We start from the raw sequence: 21227 nt of genomic DNA, 5'->3' as shown, positions 1-21227 counted from the left end.
CGGGAGGACGACGCCAGGGTCATCTGGAGAGTCGACGGGCGCGAGTGGAGACCGGAGGACGAGGATGTCGATCCGGTGCTCGTTCGTGCATTTGGCTACTGGAACAAACAAAAGGGGGGACCGAAAAGAGTGCTTCAGGTGGGACAGAAGCTGGGAAAAGGGGGGGATGGAAATGGGGTTTAAAAGAAAAGTTAAGGAAAATGTGGGGGCTTGTGTTTAATTGAGATGTGGGGGTTATTGTTGAATGGGAAATGTGGGTTGAATTTAAATGTGTGAAAAAGAAAGGAAATAATGGGAAAACTAGACATTATGGAGTGCCTAATGGGAAACTAGACATTATGGGGGTACCTAATGGAAAACTAGACATTACGGAGTACCTAATGAAAACTGGACATTATGACGGGGGTGCTGAAAAGAAAAGACTGGTTGTTGGGGAATTAGAATTTGATGTGGTGATGGGAAAATTGTTGTGTTGGGGGTGTTTTGGTACAGGGGGATGTGTGTGGGTTGTGCATGTCGCGTGGAAGCGACATTAAAGTTGGGTGGGGGAAATGTAGCGTTTCAGGTAATCCAAGTATTACCTGTAATGTGATGTGCAATAGAAGTGTCTAGATTGCACCTAGGAACTAATGTGTGTGGGTGTGTTCCTAGGGGGAAGGGGGTATATAGGACCAGCGGCCGGGGGCCGGGAGGAGTCAGGCCATGTGGGCGAGCTGACCGGGTGGTTGCAGAGCTAGCAGCGAAGCTAGCTGCTAGGAGCTATATTGTGAAGACAAGAATAAAAAGCCTGTACCAACTTCAAGTCTCCAGTTCCTTGGACAAATACTCACTTCGTTACAGTATATATGATGTACTTGAGAGAAAGAAAAAGAAAATCACGGTGGGCCACTTAAAAACGGACAATGGGCCACAGTTGGCCTGCGGGCCATAGTTTGGCAATCGCTGATTTAGCCCAAATGGGGTTAAATGTGTCTCTAAATTAATTTAAATGAGCATACTCACCATCTTAAATGTGCCAAATGTATCACATGGTCTGGTTTTATTACTTTACTTTACTTTACTTTACTTTACTTTATTTCATTTGGCAGACGCCTTTCTCCAAAGCGACGTACATACAGAAAATAACAACCATAAGATCATGTAACATACATAGTGGAAAGCAGAGATAAGGAAAAAGATAAATACAATAAAAGCCAACAAACAAACAAACAGATAGTTGAAGGTCCGTGGTCAGCATGTTAAGGGTGATGGAGAGGGAAGGTTAGGGGGAGGTGAAATGGAGAGAAAAAAGATGGGTTTTTAGCCGATTGCGGAAGATGGGGAGAGATTCGGATGTCCTGACCAAGGGGGGGAGCTCGTTCCACCATTTGGGGGCGAGACAGGAAAAGAGGCGAGATTGAGAGCGGCCCTTGAGCCCGCGAAGCAAGGGGGGGGCGAGACGGCTTGCGCTAGTGCAGGGGCGGAGGGAGCGGTGGGAGGGTTGGAACGTGACCAAGGTTTGAAGGTATTGGGGGGCAGTTGAGTGGACAGCTCTGTATGTGAGGACAAGGGTTTTGAATTTGATGCGTGACAGGATGGGGAGCCAGTGGAGGTCATGGAGGAGGGGGTGACGTGAGAGAATTTGGGTTGGTTGAAAACAAGGCGGGCAGCAGAATTCTGGATGAGTTGAAGGGGTTGGATTGCAGAGGAGGGGAGACCGGCTAGAAGAACATTGCAGTAGTCAAGTCGAGATAAAACCATGGCCTGGACTAAAATCTGGGTTGCTTCTGAGGTTAAAAAAGGGCGGATCTTTCTGATGTTAAAGAGGGAGAATCTACAGGAACGTGCCGTTGCTGTAATGTGGGCAGAGAAAGATAGTTGGTTGTCGATGGTGATTCCGAGATTTTTGGCAGATTGGGAGGGGAGGACGGTGGTGTTGTCGATGGATAGGGACAGATCGGATAGGGGGGAGTCGTTGCAGGGGAAGAAGAGAAGTTCGGTTTTGTCGGGGTTGAGTTTGAGATGGTGAGAAGACATCCAGTTGCTAATATCTTTGAGGCAGGCAGAGATACGGGAAGAGATATTAGAGTCCGAGGGGGGGAAGGAGAGATAGAGTTGTGTGTCGTCTGCGTAGGAGTGATAGGAGAACCCGTGAGAGGAAATGACGTGACCCAAAGATCTCATGTAAAGAAGAAAGAGGAAAGGACCTAAGACAGAACCCTGGGGGGCACCCGTGGTGAGAGTGCAGGGGTCCGAAAGAGTTCCTTATTAGTATGACCTTTATTAAAATGATTATGCAATTGAGACTAATCACACCACCACAAGTTCAGATGCAAGTATAAATGTGATGAAATGACAATGTATAGACTGTGTAGGCCTGTTTATATTTAATAGTACAGTATGTTTTCTGTTTTCATACATCTGGGAATGTTTATGTTTTTTTCTTGTGTATTGCAGAATTTTATGATTTCTTTGACAAATTGTTGAGCTATGAAGTTACAGTCAGGTCTTGGCCATCATGGAGTTACAAGCTATCAGTCAAACCATGCTTCATACTGCTGAACTGCATGTAGCCTAGTTGTTTTGAAATGCCCTTGAGACTAGACACCTGTACTCAATTTTATTTTTTACAATCCTTGACAATAAAGAATGAAGTTGTTGTTTTACAGCAAAAAAGAAAAGACGTGTTTTGGTTCTTGAACATCCCAGTTGCATTCCTACCAGGCAAGCCATTTGCAGCCTTAAACAAAATAAATACAAATGCATTATTTACTAGGGACTGACTTTGGTCTCTGCAACTGTACGGCTGTGGCATTCACAACCACTTTTCTCTGCAGCTGTTGCTCTGAATGGACCACTGGCGTTCACTCTTGCAAAGCAGGTCTGAAAGGGAGGCATCTGTAGCAGCTTCATTGATTTGTATCAACTTTTGGTATCTGATGAAATTGAGGACCAAAAGGATCCGTTATTACACAACACTATCTACTAGCACTAATAGAGATCTTTCTTCGTGTGAAAAAAGGTTGGACATGAAGTCAAGTTCAATGCCTACATTTTTGATGTCCCTAGGTCATCGGTTCTCAAAGTGGGGTCCGGGGACCCCCAGGGCTCATTGAAGGGGTTCCAGGCGGTCCCCAGCAAAAAGGGTAATAATTTATTTTCACTAGAATTCCAACCATAAGTAACACAATGACAGAATGTATCACAATTTGGTCATGGTTATAATATATACACTTCCTGTAATAACACTTTTCCATACTAAGGCCTCCAAGTAGCATTAGCCTTTGGCCATGGCCATGGCAAGATGTCTTGAAAAACCCATTGATAATACTATTGAAAATGTCAAAAAATCACATCCATACAAGCTCAGAATATATTTCCCTACTTTTAATAATGTAATAACCAACTACATTTGTATCACAAATCATTTCTCATTTCTTCATATTCAATATTTTTGATATTCAATATTTATATTATGACAATAATATTATTAGCCTACAGTGAATGTGATGATGGTTTGACTAGCAGGTAATTAGACAGATGGACATGGCAAATATGATTTTTATGTGGAATGAAAGGATTACATTATATGTGTTAACACTACACTAATACAATATAATACAAAGATATATTCTTTATTTATTATACTGTATTATTAACAAATTAACTGAATCATTTCCTTCCCCATAAAGATGTTTTTAAAGCATTTCTATTGATTTGCTGAGGCCGCCCAGGGGGCCCCGGGCCCCACTTTGAAAACCACCGGTAGGAAGGAGACTACCTATGCAGCATGTCCCTCACTTGGCCCCTGAGCAGCAGATGTACATAGAGATAACTTGTCTTTTCCCCCTTCTTTTTGAAGATAACTTGTCTATTCTGCCTTGGTACAGTAAATGTTGTCTTTGCTTGATTATTCAGACAGAGGCTGGTGGTAGGCTTGATGACATGATCACCAGTTAGTAGTTTTATTTGGTGTTGTGTCTGTGGTGAAACCCTAAACCTGTACACAGTATTTAACACTGTCTTGTTCTTGAACAAACCCTGATCTTGAGCTGTCGTCAGCGAGGGCGGCTGTCCAATCAGCATCCTCTCGACATTCACCTTAGCAAATCACATTTCTCTACGCTGTTGTTACGCTGAGGTCCATCCTCCAATCAACGATGCTGCTGGTTGCGGGCCCGAATCCCTCTTCAACCTTCTGCTTTCTGGAGGGGCACCTTCAACCAGCTCCGCGGTGCAGTGGCAGTGGCTTTCTTAGTTGTAAAAAAATAAGTGGAAGTAACGCTTTGACACAGACACAATGTCACTCCTGTCTCTCAGCAGGCTAGCACCTAAATTGCTCAATTCTAAGGTAAGGGGACGTGAGATTGTCCCGATGTCATTTTGACAGTCAGAGCCATGGACCTTAGCTTGCAAGCTAACATTAGCTGGCTAACGGCGTAATGCCAAGCTAATGTGTATTTTCACGGTCTGTGCATGCTAGTTAGCCCCGGCTATCCAGCGTTAGCCTAGTCAGGCACATTGTGAAATGTCGCCGATTAAGAGCTTAACGTTAACTAATGGAAACTAAAGCAACTCGAAACAGCTTGAAGAACAGTTTGCCTTGCTTGTTGTTGTTAACATTATAACGTTACTATTAATAAAACGCCTGGGTTGTTACTGCTTGTTGTTAGCTTACTGCACAGTGGCTAATGTTAACATTTCGGAAGCCTTGCTCTTTTGGTTGGCCTGAACCGTCAGAGCCTGGCTGGACCAGTCCCGTTCACTAGTTCGGGGCGATGTTAATTGTACGTTACTACTAGTTTGCACATCTCTCTAGTTTGTTGTTTATCGTGACGAATAAGTCACGTTATCGCAGCCTGGCTACAGTCATCGTGATAAGATAACAAACTCCACAGACAACTTTCTGCCTGTCTTTTTTATTCCCCACCTCCGTTGACCTTCACGTGGAAAATTCAGTTAACTTGACTCATTTAACGTGACGGTTTTTTGATGGCATCCTAACACACCGTAGGATTAACGTGATCTCACTTAGAATAATAAACACTCGAGAAGTACGCTTTTTTTTGGTATGACAGGACATCTATAATGTCAACCCCCAGTTATTTCCTCTCAATAGACACCATGATGTTACCATCTCTCTAGGTTGATACAGGATGGCAATAGTTTAATATAGGTCAGTCATAGTAGTATTTGTACTTTCTGAAGATGTCATTTGCTTTGGTCATTCGGATGAAGCAGTGAATGAGTGACACAGCAAGTTGCCTATCTCTGCTGACGGTAACGTTATACTGTAACCTGCTGTACTCCACTGACCCCTTCCACTTCCTCTTACAGTACTTACCCCCCCCCCTGACATCAACTTAGTTATACCACCTGCTACTGCTGCCTAGATGATGTCCAACCCCTCAGGCAAATAATCAATGACTACCTGTGTTCTCCTCCTTTGAACTCTGTACAGAAGTGGTCGGTATCATCAGAACCCTCTGTTATCGTCAGAACCCTCTGTTATCAGTCGTGCAATTAGAATCTGCAGCGCTTATTCACGGGCACACTGACCTGTCTCCTCATATCAGCTGTAAAATTTTTCTCAGAAGCTTTATTAGCAAGGTGGGTTTTGGTTAGGGATGCACCGATATGAAAATTTTGGCCGATGCCGATAACCGATATTAACATTGCTGTTATGGCCGATAACCGATATTTACCGATGTCGATATGATCTGTATAAAACCACATTTTTATGATCATCACATTTTGTACATACTGAAAAACACATGTTAACACTGAATTTGAAAAAGTTATGCATTTCTTTATTTGCAAAGCCTTTGGAAAAGCCCATAAATCATAGATTTACTGCATTATTTCATATCAATGTGAAGAATTTGGCTGATAATGATAACCGATATTAACATTGCAACATCTGACCGATACCGATATGACCGATATGTTAAAAAATGACTAACATCGGCCGATACCGATATGATTGCCGATATATCGTGCATCCCTAGTTTTGGTAGTTAGTTACATAACAGGCTTGGGTCATAAAAAAATCCTTTGTCTTTGAACATGTCTCTGATGTATAGCAAAAACGTATGTAATTTACATATGAGGAAAGCATGTGCGCAAGTGTCATGTGACATACCTTGCTCACATCCCGTACTTTACCGGAAAAGGAAAAAAGAAAGTTGTACTTTGTATCTGTGATTTTGCTATGGTCAAGTCTAGTTAATACAAGTACAGGAATGTCACGAAAGAGACTTGGATGAGTGAAATCAACATGGTCATATTCTTCTTAGGTTAGACTTGTTTTTCCATTAACCAGTTAAGGTGTCACTACCAGGCAGCACAACACACACTTCCAGTAATGATTTAGCCTCAATCCAGGATCTCTGTTTAGTTTAGACTTCCGAATTATTAATCTACGTTTGATATTTAGTTTGGTCTTCCAATCTATCTATCTGGTCTTCTAATCTAATCTATGTTTGAGTTGTGGCTTCTATTAGGCCTATATCCCTCTGTGTGAAGTGGAGTACCGGTAATCCCACCCTTCCCCTCCTCACGCTGGGGGAACCTAGGAGTGACTGAGGTGAAAGCGGCGCTCTATTTAAAACCCTGTGCTGTTACATAATCTCTCTCAGCTGTGTAGACACTTTGTAACCACGGTGACGTGAGATCACACCTTTTGTTTCTGTCATGAGCCACTCCCACCAGTCGTGCGGTCGGTGTCCCCCCTGACACGAGGCTCCTCCCTCTCCCATTGACCATCTTAATCGGCTGACCGGGGAGTCCCGTTTGAATGATCAGCAACAGCCATCTTCACTACTCACTAAAAAGATTACTGGCTGCCAGAAGTGCCATTCCACCACTTTCCCTGCCTACCAACACGAGGATCGCAGGTTCGCGCCCCCGTGTTACCTCTAGCTTTGTCGGGCGTCCATACAGTCACGATTGGCTGTGTCTGCGGGTGGGAAGCCGCATTGGGGGTATGTGTCCTGGTCGCTGCGCTAGCGCTTCCTCTGGTCGGTCAGGGCGGAATAGTGGGAATAGGGTGATCCTCCTCCAACGTGCTGCTTCCCGCCGGTGAAGCTCCCCGCTGTCAGGTGAAAAGAAGCGGCTGGCAACTGTGCATGTGTCAGAGGAAGCATGGTGCTGCTATGCCATTCAGAGGGTGATGAATAGGCAATCCAAGACATGTTATTTTGGGCTGTATTGGTAGCAGGTGCTGCCTGCAGGGCTTTTTAAAGTTGATGGTGTCTGTGGATGAAGGTGGTCCACGGACCACCCACAATACATCCAGCCGACTGCAGGCTAGTGGTCAAAAACGGATGAAAGAGGCAAATGGAGGCTGACACAAATTATGCGTGCTGCTATGTTTAGTCAGCTGACAGTCAAATACAATGCTGGTGGTCTCAAGAATAGACAACTCATTATACCTTTGACCAGAAGGGGTTTGGCTGGTGTCGTGGTGACGTGACGGATGTGTTTCCATGACACACGTTGGGCTGTTTGGTAGAAGAAGTGGAGCAATGTTTGTATGCCTCAGAGCTAAACATCATTGGCAATTAGTTGCAAACCTCCCTGGCAGCACGCCGCAGCAGATGAACAGGTCTCTCTTGACAGTGAGACAGTGTCTCCATGACATTTACCTGTTTAAATAAAGGTAAAAAAAGAAAAGAAAAAGTGAATGCCTTTGGGATGTGTTGGAACAAGCTAATGGGAGTAGAAACCGCCAGCCAGCTTACCCAACTATGGAAACAATGCAGACAGCATGGACCAGCATCCCTGTTTGAAACCCTTAGTCCAGTGGTTCTCAAACGGGGGTCCTGGGACCCCCAGGGGTCTGTGGCACTTTGCCAGGGGGTGACTGCGAAAAGTTTTCAGGGGAAAAAAAAAATATATCGTTTTTTTGTGTGTGCAAAAACTTCGTAGTTCAACGAAAATATTTTATGCTTTAAATCTAAAATGGTTCATCGATTACATTCTAATCTAACAAACCTATCAATTTAAAAGTCAAGCACGTTACCGTGGAAACAATTAAGCTTAGCCCAAAATCACAAATCAGAATGAGGGGGTCCCCGGTATATTTTCTATCTTGTAAGGGCTCCCTGGCTGAAAAACATTTGAGAACCTCTGCCTTAGTCGATGCTCAGAGGGACGGGGGCTGTGCTGCTGAGGGGCAAAAACTGAGGTGCTTGTTGATATAAGGAAGGTTCAGTCCCTCAGGTCCCTATGCTTGTCATGAATAAAATCACTCTATATTGGAGTCATAGCTTAATGCAAAAGGAACATTAAGATAACCTGCAATTAATTTATGGAGTCTGGAGATGTTATGTTTTCATCTGGAAAATATTTTCAGACTTTCTGACTGCCCATTTAATTAACATTGATTCAACAAAGTCAATTGCATTGACCTAAAACTATATCTTTATTTATTCCGTTCATAGCTAACCTGCATTGGAGGCCCATTAACAATAAGGAGGACTGCTGTTATCTCACTTTTTATTTGATATGAGATCCATTACACTCCCAACAGGATCCAAAATCAGCACCAGCCAAATGCTGGTAAAATATGCAGATAATAGGCTGGTAGATTTGCTTCACTCAACAGCCAGAAAAACAACAACAACAAAAACAAAACGATGGTAATCTATTGATTGGCAGGTCAAATCTGAACATTCACTAGCCATTTGGCCAGTGGACCAAAGAGTTACACTTGGCCCCTGGGTCCAAAATCCCTTCTAACTGAAACAGACAAATCACAAGTCTTTGTGTCATTTCACTCACTGCAGTCCAGGTTTTCTGTAACTGTTTCCTGCAACCGGACTAATTTAACAACATGATATTGTGACTCTTGAATCTCTTGCCTTAATCTTAACCCATTGATACCTGATGCAGCATTTGCGTGTATATCCCTCATTTGTGTGTGTATCCCTTTAAGACCGCAAACCGCGTTGACCGGAGTTTGCGGTCTTAAAGGGATACACACACAAATGCTGCATCAGGTATCAATGGGTTAAATGCATGCAAAGTTAAGAAGCTGCACCGTGTGCTACAGTAGCCCAGAAGTGTAGCTGTGTCAGTTTGGTTTTTGTTGAAGGGGTTTCTCTTACTTACTTTGTGTCGTCATCACCAGCACGTATAATCTTGTTGTTATTCATTGTGTTCTCCTCAGAATGCCACCTGCGTCGTCGCGGCTGCCAGACATGCCAGCGCCACAACAGTGAGTAGTCTTTGTCTCCTCCAAGGTGATCTCTTGGCTCCTGATTTTTGTCGTGCGTGATTGTAGAATTGTACAAATGCTGAATCTATCTGGAGAAATGAGGAAGGACAATATGACCTGTTCTCTTGAGTATTAATAGAACACACTGACATTTGTTTAGCTAAAAAAATCAATTTCTGTTCAAACGTTTATATAAAGGCTGTTTAGTTAACCCCAATTCAGATTGGAAATTCATGTGTGTCTATTCTAAGACTAGAGAGTTGAGCTGATCATATGGTTGAGATCAAATCATGTTAAATAATCGAATCAATGTTCATCTCATTGAACCGAATTTTAATGTTAGGTGTGATGTCAAACAAAACTGACATTTTAAAATAATATTCCTACCATACCTTATTTTTTTATCAGAATTTGTAAGTAAAAAATTTACTTTGTGATCATCAATTCAGACACCAGAAGTGTGTCACGATATTACAATATCTTCATATCGGTACGATATGATTCCATTGAAAGACAATAATAAAAGATAATATTGAATTATCATCCAGCCCTACTTTTATCATTGATCAATGTTTGTGTTTTGACAGAATTTGAAGGATGTCCTGGCCGACCTCATCCCAAAAGAACAGACCAGGATCAAGAACTTCAAACAGCAGTATGGCAAAACAAACATCGGACAGGTTACTGTTGATATGGTGAGAAAATTAATTAAATTCAGGTATCAAGACTAAAATGAAAACCTAGTAGTCACACTAAATTCTGATACTTTATAATTTGTACACACTGGCATGCAGGTTGTCAACAGTGGTGTAAATTAGACCTGGCATTTTATCTTCGCGTAGTCCATCTAGGCCTCTCTAGCCTTATTTACTGTGTCGGGTGTCAGTGGTCACAATAAGAAGCTGCACTGCTCCGTGTGGAGGGGAGGGAGATTTGACCTCAAATCACTCACACTTTCACCTCACATTGCCCCCCTCAAACTCACACAGTACACACACACACACACACACACACACACACACACACACACACACACACACACAGCCGATCTGTTCATCATTGACTTCACCCCTGACCACCTCCTCGTCGTCACAGGGATGTGAGATGAATGACTTCTTGACTGGGTCTACTTCACGTTTCAATATGAAACAGTGAGTATGTATTGAGCTGTTGTGGCCAGTCCTTTTCATGTGAATTCTTCATTAGTATTCCAAAGCAGTTTCTCGCAAGTCGTTAATTGTCAGAACACGCCTGCAATTTAATTGAGGAAAATACCGAAATGTTTTACGTAATTATATCTAGTAATTTTGAGTAGGAAGCTATTTATAACCCAATCTGGCAACTGTTAACATTCAATAAATGTAACCATAAAGCAATTGCTAAATAATGCAGTGAGACTTTAAATGGTGTACACCATGCAGACATAATTAATACAAAGTTACAACTGTATGTATAGTGTCATGTAATATAGAATGTAATGTCTACTAGTTCTGATACCCGTTGCAGCACACAATCACCGGCTATTTAGTCAGGCCTTGCTGAGAGTTGGCATGCAGCCTCTCCTCTCTCATCCCCCAGGGGGCTTTCATAGTCCACTTCCCTGGCTGATTCCAACTACACTCAGGTGTACTCCATCAGTAGCTACCGAATGGAGCTCTCCATGGTGCCGAACCTGTATTCACTCTTTTTGGCCACTAATTAGACATTTTTGCCAATTTAGTCAGCCCCAATTACCTGATTAAAAAATCCAGCCACCACATCTGCTCAGGACCCCTGCTGGTACCCGGGCCAAATATAAATGCTGTCTGAGGAAAATTAAACTGATATATATATATATATATATATATATATATATATATATATATATATATATATATATATATATATATATATGTTTGATCATTTATGTTTAAGATAGGTTTGTTCATTTATGTGTAAGTTGTGGAAAAATCCAGCCACCACATCTGCTCAGGACCCCTGCTGGTACCCGGGCCAAATATAAATGCTGTCTGAGGAAAATTAAACTGATATATATATATATATATATATATATATATATATATATATATATATATATATATATATATATATATATATATATATATATATATGTTTGATCATTTATGTTTAAGATAGGTTTGTTCATTTATGTGTAAGTTGTGGAAAATATATGCGTGTGTTCTTTTTATATTTTCATGTATAGGTCTATGGCGGTATGAGGGGAATGAAGGGTCTGGTGTATGAGACTTCTGTGCTGGATCCTGATGAGGTGAGTATATGAAGTCCAACAGAACCAAAGTAGACCAGGCAGTGTTTTCAAGCTCACAATGATCTGATTTGTATCTCCTGTTGGCCTTTTGGAGATGTGCACGCCGTCTTGGCACTTATCTACATTGTATACGGATAACGTTCACTTGTCTTACTGAAGCGGAGCACAAACCACTTTCAGTGACATTGTTCTGGCATATCTTATCAGCAGGCCACCAGACAGAACAAGGAGTTCAATCAAGCAAATTCATTGGTCGAGAAAAGAGGGCGCAATTTCGAGAGAGAGTGGCGTCAGCGGAGGACCAAAATGCGTGACTCATTAGCCAATGAGGAAGGGGTCTCACGCTACTTTTGAATGCTAAAATAAAGCTGATAATGTACAATTTGATGATAAAAAAAAAAAAAAATCAAAGTACAACACAAACTGTCTATTTTGCTGCAACTCGACAGTGCAGCTTAATCCAGAACCTTACTTCCTGGAACTCTTGAGAGTAAAAAACTGGTCCATTGGAGTGATTGGAGATGTCGGGACTCTTCTATATACACGGCTCTGGGCACAATGACAGCTTGCCTGCATTCCCTTGATGCGCTTGTTGCTCTGACATTTTGAGACGAAGCCCACTGCAGTCTGACTGTTTGTTTGTGTCTCTTCTCTTTCCCCTCGTTGGTGCGCAGGGCATCCGTTTCCGGGGCTACAGCATTCCAGAGTGTCAGGAGCTGCTGCCCAAGGCTCCAGGAGGTCAGGAGCCGCTGCCTGAAGGTCTCTTCTGGCTGCTGGTCACGGGACAGGTGCCGACTGAGGAACAGGTGAGAGGGGGGGAAGGAAGGAAGGGTGCTGTCATGGTGCCCCATCATGAAATCAGAGAGAGGACTATGGAACATACTGGGTTCATCCGTCCCTCTGTCTGTCACATGCTAAGTCTCGAGACAGTTCACTGCAACGCCGGGTCAAATCAGTGCAACATATTTTGCTACTGATTGACCAAGATGTCGGCTGCATCACGCGTGGGGGACGCCATGTTTACTGTTACACTGTTAAAAAAATCGCAAGATAAATCAAAAGATATTTAGCAGAATGAGTAGTGAATTATCCACGGTGAATTACTGTATGTATGACTGTGGGGAAATGGTTTGATTGTGTAAACTAGTGATTGTTTAATAACCAAGCACGTAGGCAACAGGAGAGTGTGTTGTGCCATAAAAGGCATTTTATTGCTGCCAGTCGGGATAACCTTCCTGATAAGAAAATTCCTTTTCCTACTACTACTTTTCATGGAGAGAACAGCGCTCACCACTTTAGCCTTTGTACTGTTGCATTGTGATTTTGTGAAGTCTTTATTGCACTCGCTATTGACTAAGAAATCAGCTGGGGAGGAGAGATTAGATTCACGACTTATCCTGCATAGCCAAAAGTGGAATCCTTGGTAAATAAACAGCTTATGGCCTTCCTTGCTACCAGTGTTGGGGGTAACTCATTACAAAAGTAACATATTACATGTAATATATTACTTTTAGCAGTAACTTCAGTAATATAACTTATTACCTATAGGATTTCAGTAATATTATACCAGTTACTTTGTCAAGTTACATTTTTATTTATTTATCAAAGCACATTTAAATAAAGATAGAATCATTTCCTAATCAAATTGTGTTTTAATGCAAATAATCACTATAGATGACAATAACAAAGGAAAAGGATAACATTTAGAATTTTGGATTGTTTACACTGACTTCAAGACAGTTGAATTTTTTTCCCTTGATGTTTTCCGGGGCGTCGATGTCATTCTGCTACTGCAGTTATTTTGGTGAAAGTAATGCAAAAAGTAGTGTAATAAGTAACGAGTTACTCTACACAGACAGGTAACTTATTACTTTCAAATGAAAGTAACTAGTAATATGTAGTTATATTACATTTTGAAAGTAACTTGCCCAACACTGCTTGCTACACACTATGGTTTAATCTTTCACCACTCCAATACTACACATTCCAGTTTGTAACACTGGGGGATGTTCAAGCACAGCAACTGGCTATTGAAAATTGTCGCTCATATTCAGCTCTACACAAAGCTCTTGCCAATCTAAAGCTTCTGCTGAATGCTGCTCAATAGAGCTGGGTATTGGTTCAAATGTCAAGAATCGATTCGATTCCGATTCACAAGGTTGCGAATCGATTAATCCCGATTCGATTCCGATTCGATTAATTTCAATATCGATTTGGTTAGTGATACCAAAACGTGTTTTTTGAGCTGTAACCTGAATTACATGATTGTCCAGTTATGTAACACAGGGGTTCCCAACCTTTTTTGCGCTAAGTAGATACATGGGGAAAAAAGTTGCGGACCGGTTGTCAATTTTAATATATTTACTCACCAGGTGGTGACAAAGGGTAAATAACAGCCTTTTCATCTGTCAATAAAGACACTTTCACAATTATGCACTGTGATTTGATTTCAGCCTATATAATTTCTAAAAGTAGATATTAATGATCAAACATTTCCATTTATGTAGCCTACAGTATTTATGTTTTTGTTTCAACTACAAACATAAATAAACGTCAACTTGAAACTATGTTTCAACTACCACACACAGCATAATATTTTTGCCTATGTTTATTAAAAATAATAATAATAATAATAATAAAAAAATCGATCTCTGGACATATGAATCGACATCGATATCAAAGGATTCAAATAAAAATCGATAAAAAATCGGAGAATCGATTTTTTGAACCCAGCCCTACTGCTCAAACTACAAAAATATATGATGTTCTCCAATGCAAGAAATAACTGTCTTGCAGATCAGTATTCTTAATTGTACTCAGGCATTGTATAGCATAGCCTGAAAAGTTCCTCGTTAGGATTCGGATAGAGGTCAGAAGAGTTGAAAAACGAGTACCGGTATGTCAAGTTCACGTGCTCACACTGTTTGTGTTCTTCTGTCCTAGGTGAACTGGCTGTCAAAAGAATGGGCCAAGAGAGCAGCTCTCCCCTCACACGTTGTCACCATGTTGGATAACTTCCCCACAAACCTGCACCCCATGTCCCAGTTCAGTGCTGCCATCACGGCTCTGAACAGCGAGAGCGGCTTTGCACGGGCCTACTCTGAGGGGGTCCACAAGTCCAAGTACTGGGAGGTGAGCTGCACCTCTTCTTCACACGGAAAACCAAAGCCATCTTGGTTTTTTCTTGGTGTCCTTTCCCAGTCCTAGTCAATGAATTGAGTTAGTTAAACCAGTGGTTCTCAAATGGCGGTCGGGGGACCCCCTTGGGGTCCGTGGCACTTTGCCACGGGGTCCGCGAAAAGTTTTCAGGAAAATAAAAAAATATATAAAAAAAAATTCTGTGCAAAAGCTTCATAGTTCAACGAAAATATTTTATGCTTTATTTAATTTAAAATGGTTAATGGATTACATTCTAATCTAACAAACCTATCAATTTAAAAGTCAAGCATGTTACCGTGGAAACAATTAAACTTAGGCCAAAATCACAAATCAGAACGAGAGGGTCCCTGGTATATTTTCTATCTTGTAAGGGGTCCTTGTCTGAAAAACATTTGGGAACCTCTGAGTTGATCCAACCATTTGTTCATATCTTATTGTCTTGTCAAGTCTTGTGTGAAGAGTTTTTAAACATTGCTGCTCAACCTCTCGCCTAGTTTGTCTATGAAGACTCCATGGACTTGATTGCCAAGCTGCCCTGCGTCGCTGCGAAGATCTACCGCAACCTTTACCGCGAGGGCAGCAGCATCGGCGCCATCGACTCCAACCTGGACTGGTCCCACAACTTCACCAACATGCTGGGCTACAGCGACGCCCAGTTCACCGAGCTCATGAGGCTCTACCTCACCATCCACAGGTGCATCTCCCAACATTTGATCCCAGATTTATTATAAAGTAGCTTTGATTTTGAAGAAAAAAAAAGGTTTGTCAGCACTCTGAAAGGATCCATGCTCCTTTCCCCATTTCTTAAATTACCCATCTAAAGTCATAATTTTATCAAAGTCTCACTATTGGAATTTAAATAAATAGTGAAACTGGAGGGGAAGCACATTCCAACCTGAGTGGTTTAATTGCAAATCACTTTGAACTAATGGATCAGCTCACCTCTTTCTGTGCCCAAAGGCTACATGTATGCACTTGCTCACGTTGAGTTAAAAGCATGAGATTGGTGTACGCCCACACCAGTGCAGATTTTCACTTTCAGAGTCACTACACGGAGCAGTGCACAAGTGCACCCTCCAGTCACAAAAGCTAGGCAAGTGGCTGCAGCACTCACTAGATGGAGCAGTGCACAAGTGTACCCTTCAGTCACAAGTGGTAGGCAAGTGGCTGCAGCACTCACTAGATGGAGCAGTGCACAAGTGTACCCTTCAGTCACAAGTGGTAGGCAAGTGGCTGCAGCACTCACTAGATGGAGCAGTGCACAAGTGTACCCTTCAGTCACAAGTGGTAGGCAAGTGGCTGCAGCACTCACTAGATGGAGCAGTGCACAAGTGTACCCTTCAGTCACAAGTGGTAGGCAAGTGGCTGCAGCACTCACTACATGGAGCAGTGCACAAGTGTACCCTTCAGTCACAAGTGGTAGGCAAGTGGCTGCAGCACTCACTAGATGGAGCAGTGCACAAGTGTACCCTTCAGTCACAAGTGGTAGGCAAGTGGCTGCAGCACTCACTACATGGAGCAGTGCACAAGTGTACCCTCCAGTCACAAAAGCTAGGCAAGTGGCTGCAGCACTCACTAGATGGAGCAGTGCACAAGGATCAAGGATACTTTATTGTCATTCATCATGCCAAACATAATGAGCGAAATGTAGTACTCAGGTCTCAGTACTAAGTAACCTAAAAACTATAGCATAAAAAATAGAACTATTAGGGATTAAGAATAAATACCTAAAACCAAAACAGCTCTATTAAGTTAAATTAAATAAATAAAATCTAACCTACAAACCAGCTAAAACAACAATGGACAGCAATAAAAACATACTAAAAAAACAACTAAAATACTAGAGGGAACTAAAAGACAGCAGCAATGGGGGGTAGCAGCATGATAAATCTCTCAAAAAGTGCATAGCAGCATCACAGTAGCATGATAAATCTTTCAAAAGTGCATTATTTTAGAGTTCATCTGTCTAAAGTGCAGTAATCACAGGCAGAGTCGAACAGTTCAACAGTCTGACAAGTGTACCCTTCAGTCACAAGTGGTAGGTGAGTGGCTGCAGCACTGCAATCCCAGCCCCTCTCCCCTTTCAGTGAGTCATGGCATTGCAGTGTCAAATTGACTATTCTTTGCCACCTAGTGGCAACATGGCGTAAGTGCTAGTAGAATACAAAATGAAATTTTCATGTTAGGATGTCTTGGAAAAATGTATTTTGCCATTTTGAGAATGACTGTTGATAATAACTTTCTTTTGTTTTATTTGTATTGTTTTGGGTTCTCTTTGCTTAATCTACCTCTCTCCTAATTTTCCAGTGACCATGAAGGAGGCAACGTCAGTGCCCACACCAGCCACCTGGTGGGCAGTGCACTGTCTGACCCCTACCTATCCTTCAGTGCAGCTATGAACGGCCTGGCCGGCCCGCTGCATGGCCTGGCCAATCAGGTTTGTGCTAAATGTGTCCCAGGCAGCAACTGAGAGTTCTAATATGTTCTGCTCATAGGCAAACACTGTTTGAATTTTGTAAAACGATAACTCGACGGTGACGTGCGTTTCTCTGTGCATCCTACAGGAGGTGCTGGTGTGGCTGACGGCCCTGCAGAAGGAGCTGGGTGGAGAGGTGTCTGACGAGAAGATGAGGGATTACATCTGGAACACACTGAAGTCTGGCAGGGTAAGGAAGGGTTAGGGTTAGGGTCACCGCCTCGCTGGTGAAATCACTTTCAGGGTAAGGAAGGAGACACCATATCCACTATCGCTATGAGCACATGTCAACACTCGCATGAGCCAGTCTCAAGGTGAGCCTTACGGACGTCGGCGGTCTTATCTCCTAACTTGTCATCATGGCTGTCGAGGAGGCCTTAATCCTCAATTTCAGGTTAGGATGTAGCAGGAGAAGAGGTGGTTTGGGCCTTTGCCTTCAGGGCTACTAGACTTAGGAGCAATCTCAGGCTGGATGAATCTGTGTCATCTTTTAAATCAACCCTTAAAACTCAACTTAAACATTTCCATTGACTTGCTTTTAGGTAATTACCTCTGTTTTATGATTGCATTCTTTGCCCTGCTTTCCTCATTGCTTTTCTCAATCCTTCTTCATAATAATACATTTTGTTTGTAAGTACTTTACGCACAATTGAGTGAGCTACAGGCGAGCGCGCGAAGCACGCTATATTTGTAGCGTGCGCTATTTCTCGTATTATTAATAGTAGTGCTGGTATTATCTCACCACAGTTTTGGGAGATGTGTGTTGAAATGAGAGTTGCCCTCTCTCTCTCTCCGTCATAGGTGGTGCCAGGCTACGGTCACGCCGTCCTGAGGAAGACTGACCCACGTTACACCTGCCAGCGGGAGTTTGCCCTGACGCACCTCCCCACCGACCCCATGTTCAAGATGGTGGCCCAGCTCTACAAGATTGTGCCCAATGTGCTGCTGGAGCAGGGCAAGGCGAAGAACCCCTGGCCCAACGTGGACGCCCACAGTGGAGTCCTGCTGCAGGTAAGGGATGCTTAGGTGGTGGCTGGGTATTGGCAAGGACCTCACGAAACGATACGTATCACGATACATGGGACACGATACGATTGTATCACGATACATTGCGATACAAGACATATTGCAATACTGTACATAATTTACTGAAAATTTTAAAATAGGGCTAAAAATACAACACGCTGTATACCATCCAGGTAGTGTAATAATATGTACATCACTTTATATTGATAACTTAGTGGACACATTGAGTCAAAACTTGTGTTGAGTGTCTTATTGAACGCACTGAAATAAAAAGTATTCTTACTGTGCAAAAAAATCGATATGGCGATATATCACGATATTCTTCTGAAATATCGATAGTATATCATTTTCAATCATGCAATTGTAATTTTATGCTGTCCAACAAGCCTTATTTCATCCTGACCTCTTTCTGTCTGTCTGTTTGTCTGTCTGTCTGTCTGTCTGTCTGTCTGTCTGTCTGTCTGTCTGTCTGTCTGTCTGTCTGCTCAGTACTATGGTATGACTGAGATGAATTACTACACTGTGTTGTTCGGCGTGTCCCGGGCCCTGGGTGTGCTGGCCCAGCTGGTGTGGAGCAGAGCCCTGGGCTTCCCCCTGGAGCGCCCCAAGTCCATGAGCACGGACGGACTGATGGCACTGGTGGGGACCAAGTCCGGCTGAAGACGAACAAAGCCGGAGAGGGAGTTGGGGGGGGTTAGTGTAAAGGCTGGGAGGAGATGGCAGATAATAAGTTTGACCCCCTGTCCTTCGACCTCTGACCCCAGGGAAATGGGATTTAAAGAGACAGTACGCTTTTAATGTCATTTCACGATAAAAAGGGCCTTTTAAATCTTTAACCGTTAGTGTTGGCGTGTTAGTTAGCCACAGAAACGTTTTCGCACCATGCCTCCTCCATATTTGGAAGATGAGATGCAAAACTTGAAACACACGTACACGTTCCCCCCGATAGGCTCAAACTACATCTGCTCGCATCGGTAAGATTTTCCCCTGAGATATTGGTACAGTCCGTCTGAGCACTGGGCCAGAACTAATCGGCAATGGCATTCAAAGGGAACTGAAGGGGAGGTGAATTACACTTCCTTTGATGAAGGCTAAAAAGATCTTAGTACCGTACTTAATGATCTGACTCAGCTATTGCTGCTTTTGGCTCATGCTGTGATTTTGTGTTAGAGGATATTCCCCAGCCAAAACTTTTATTTTTCTTTCAATTAAAAGTCTCAACATAGTTTCTTCTATGCAACGTTCCCGGATGTCATCCCGCCCAGTCTTTCACTCCCATTTTTGAACACTCCAGTTTAGGAAGAAGGAAAAAAAAAGGTCCTCCCAAGTTAACATTAGCAAGCTGTTCAAGATACACATTTATAAGCATGAAAATCGGTTAAAAGATACTGCCGCTTTAAATCTTTGGTCTCCCCTTTTCCTCAGAGTTCCGTGTATTGTTTTTTTATTTGTTCGTTTCTCATGACCTCTCTCGCCTCTATGATCAAAATAACGGTCTTGTCGGAACAGAAATGCTCCCCCTGACTTTTTCCATTCAATAACACACGTTCAAATTGATATGGGTTTTGTGCTTGAAGGGGTGCTCTGAATCGCAGTCTGGAGAGAACCAAAAAAAATGTGTACAGTGACAGAATGCTAAAGGGGTTGAGTAAAAAGGATGTTATAAATTTGCTTACAGGAAATTCTTAAGAGCAAGCTTGAAGTGTAAGCGGATGGCCAGGGGGGGGGCGCTGTACCTGTTGAAGTCCCGTCTTATTTGAGTGTGTGTGTTCGTTAATCCCCACAGGAGAGCGCTTGTCATCGGACTACTCCAAAATGAGCACTTGCTAAATTGGATTTCCTAATTAGTAGCAGTAGAAACCCCATGTTGATTTAGGGTCCTTTTTGCGGAGGTTTTTGGGCGTGTGATAATATGTATAAAACTATAATCTTTTGGTTCTCATTTTGTGGTTTTATTTATACTTTATGTATATAGGTATATATATGTATAGCTTGAATGTATGAGCTCTACTTACGCGACCATTTGCTTGTCTAACCACAGTAATTACTGTACACCATTAATTACCGTACAAATAACTGTAGTGCTTACCGACACTGTAACGTCAAATCTCGCCGGTCACTGGAAAACGTGGCGCTTTTTTCTGTTTTTTGAAAATTCTGAAAAAACGAACAAAACAAATACTGCAGCTATCTTGTATATACAGTAATTCTCGCCTAGTTCTATGGGCTTAACCGGTGCTGTTTTGCAGGTGTTGAATGTTTCAAGCTTGCTCTTAAGTCTGAGTTCTGTAGCAGCCTCACCTCTTGCTCCTAGGTTTGTCAACACTCCATTTTTTGGTAGATTTATGCTGGATTTGGCATTCTGCTCCAACAAGTAGTGGTCTTTACATCTCGGTCAGTAATTTTGAATCACAAAAAGAATTGCAATCTCTGCCTTGGCTTGATCAGCTGTGTGTTTATATTATTATTGTAGTGTTCTTCCATGTGGTTAGCGTTGAAAGATATGTGGTTATTTTGATCGTAGAGGAGCGTTAAAGGTTGTGTGCGATTAGCTGGGAGAATTCATCGCAGATGGATTCGTCGGAGAAACAGTTGGGGGATGGATGGGTCAAATGGGCAAGAAGTGCTTGACGGAGCGAATATTGGAAAATGTAACAAAAAAGGAAAAACAATAAAAGTTTTTATTAACGGTTAGTCTTGTCTCATTTTGTTCATGGAATGGAGAGAGGTGCATGTTCGTGATGTATATGGATTGCAGTGATGTGGTTTTTCTGAATGTGGAAAATCCTTAATTTCCCCCAGGGGATCAATAAAATACAATGTGTTATCTGAAATGTAGACTTGAAATATTCTATTCATATGAACTAAATGCACAGCCGTTTCATAGTTGGGGGCAGTGTCTTGTCCACCCAGCTGACCATCTCCACTTCCTCTCTGGCTTCTATGAGACTAATCTCGTCTGTAACCGGAGGGTAACGTTACAAACTGAACACATACTTGACCTCTGTTACATGTCAAATGCTCACTCAATGTAGACCTTGAGAGAGTGATCTAATAATAATAAATTCAATTTATATAGCACGCTTTAAAATCCAAGG

General features: G+C 42.3%; 1 protein-coding gene across 1 annotated transcript; it reads left to right on the top strand.

Moving 5' to 3' along the window:
- The first annotated feature begins 4180 nt into the window (after positions 1–4180).
- cs (citrate synthase) lies at positions 4181–20844 on the top strand. The gene is made up of 11 exons (XM_083657083.1): positions 4181–4330; positions 9152–9199; positions 9787–9894; positions 11403–11468; positions 12143–12274; positions 14412–14600; positions 15122–15321; positions 16935–17064; positions 17192–17293; positions 17905–18114; positions 18619–20844. Exons 1-11 carry the CDS (start codon positions 4280–4282, stop codon positions 18787–18789), a joined length of 1407 nt encoding a protein of 468 aa, XP_083513209.1. The 5' UTR covers positions 4181–4279; the 3' UTR covers positions 18790–20844.
- Positions 20845–21227: the final 383 nt, after the last annotated feature.

The sequence above is a fragment of the Poromitra crassiceps genome, assembly GCF_964638095.1.
Source record: "Poromitra crassiceps genome assembly, chromosome: 20".
Lineage (NCBI taxonomy): Eukaryota > Metazoa > Chordata > Actinopteri > Beryciformes > Melamphaidae > Poromitra > Poromitra crassiceps.
The sequence above is the reverse complement of the archived record's forward strand: the minus strand, read 5'-3'. Positions and strand labels throughout refer to the sequence as shown.

Excerpts from the sequence above, each read along its gene's own strand:
- cs (XM_083657083.1), top strand. The coding sequence starts at position 4,280 with ATGTCACTCCTGTCTCTCAGCAGGCTAGCACCTAAATTGCTCAATTCT. Across the intron at positions 11,469-12,142 it reads CTGTGCTGGATCCTGATGAG|GGCATCCGTTTCCGGGGCTA; the intron begins GTGAGTATATGA and ends GTTGGTGCGCAG. Across the intron at positions 14,601-15,121 it reads ACAAGTCCAAGTACTGGGAG|TTTGTCTATGAAGACTCCAT; the intron begins GTGAGCTGCACC and ends CCTCTCGCCTAG.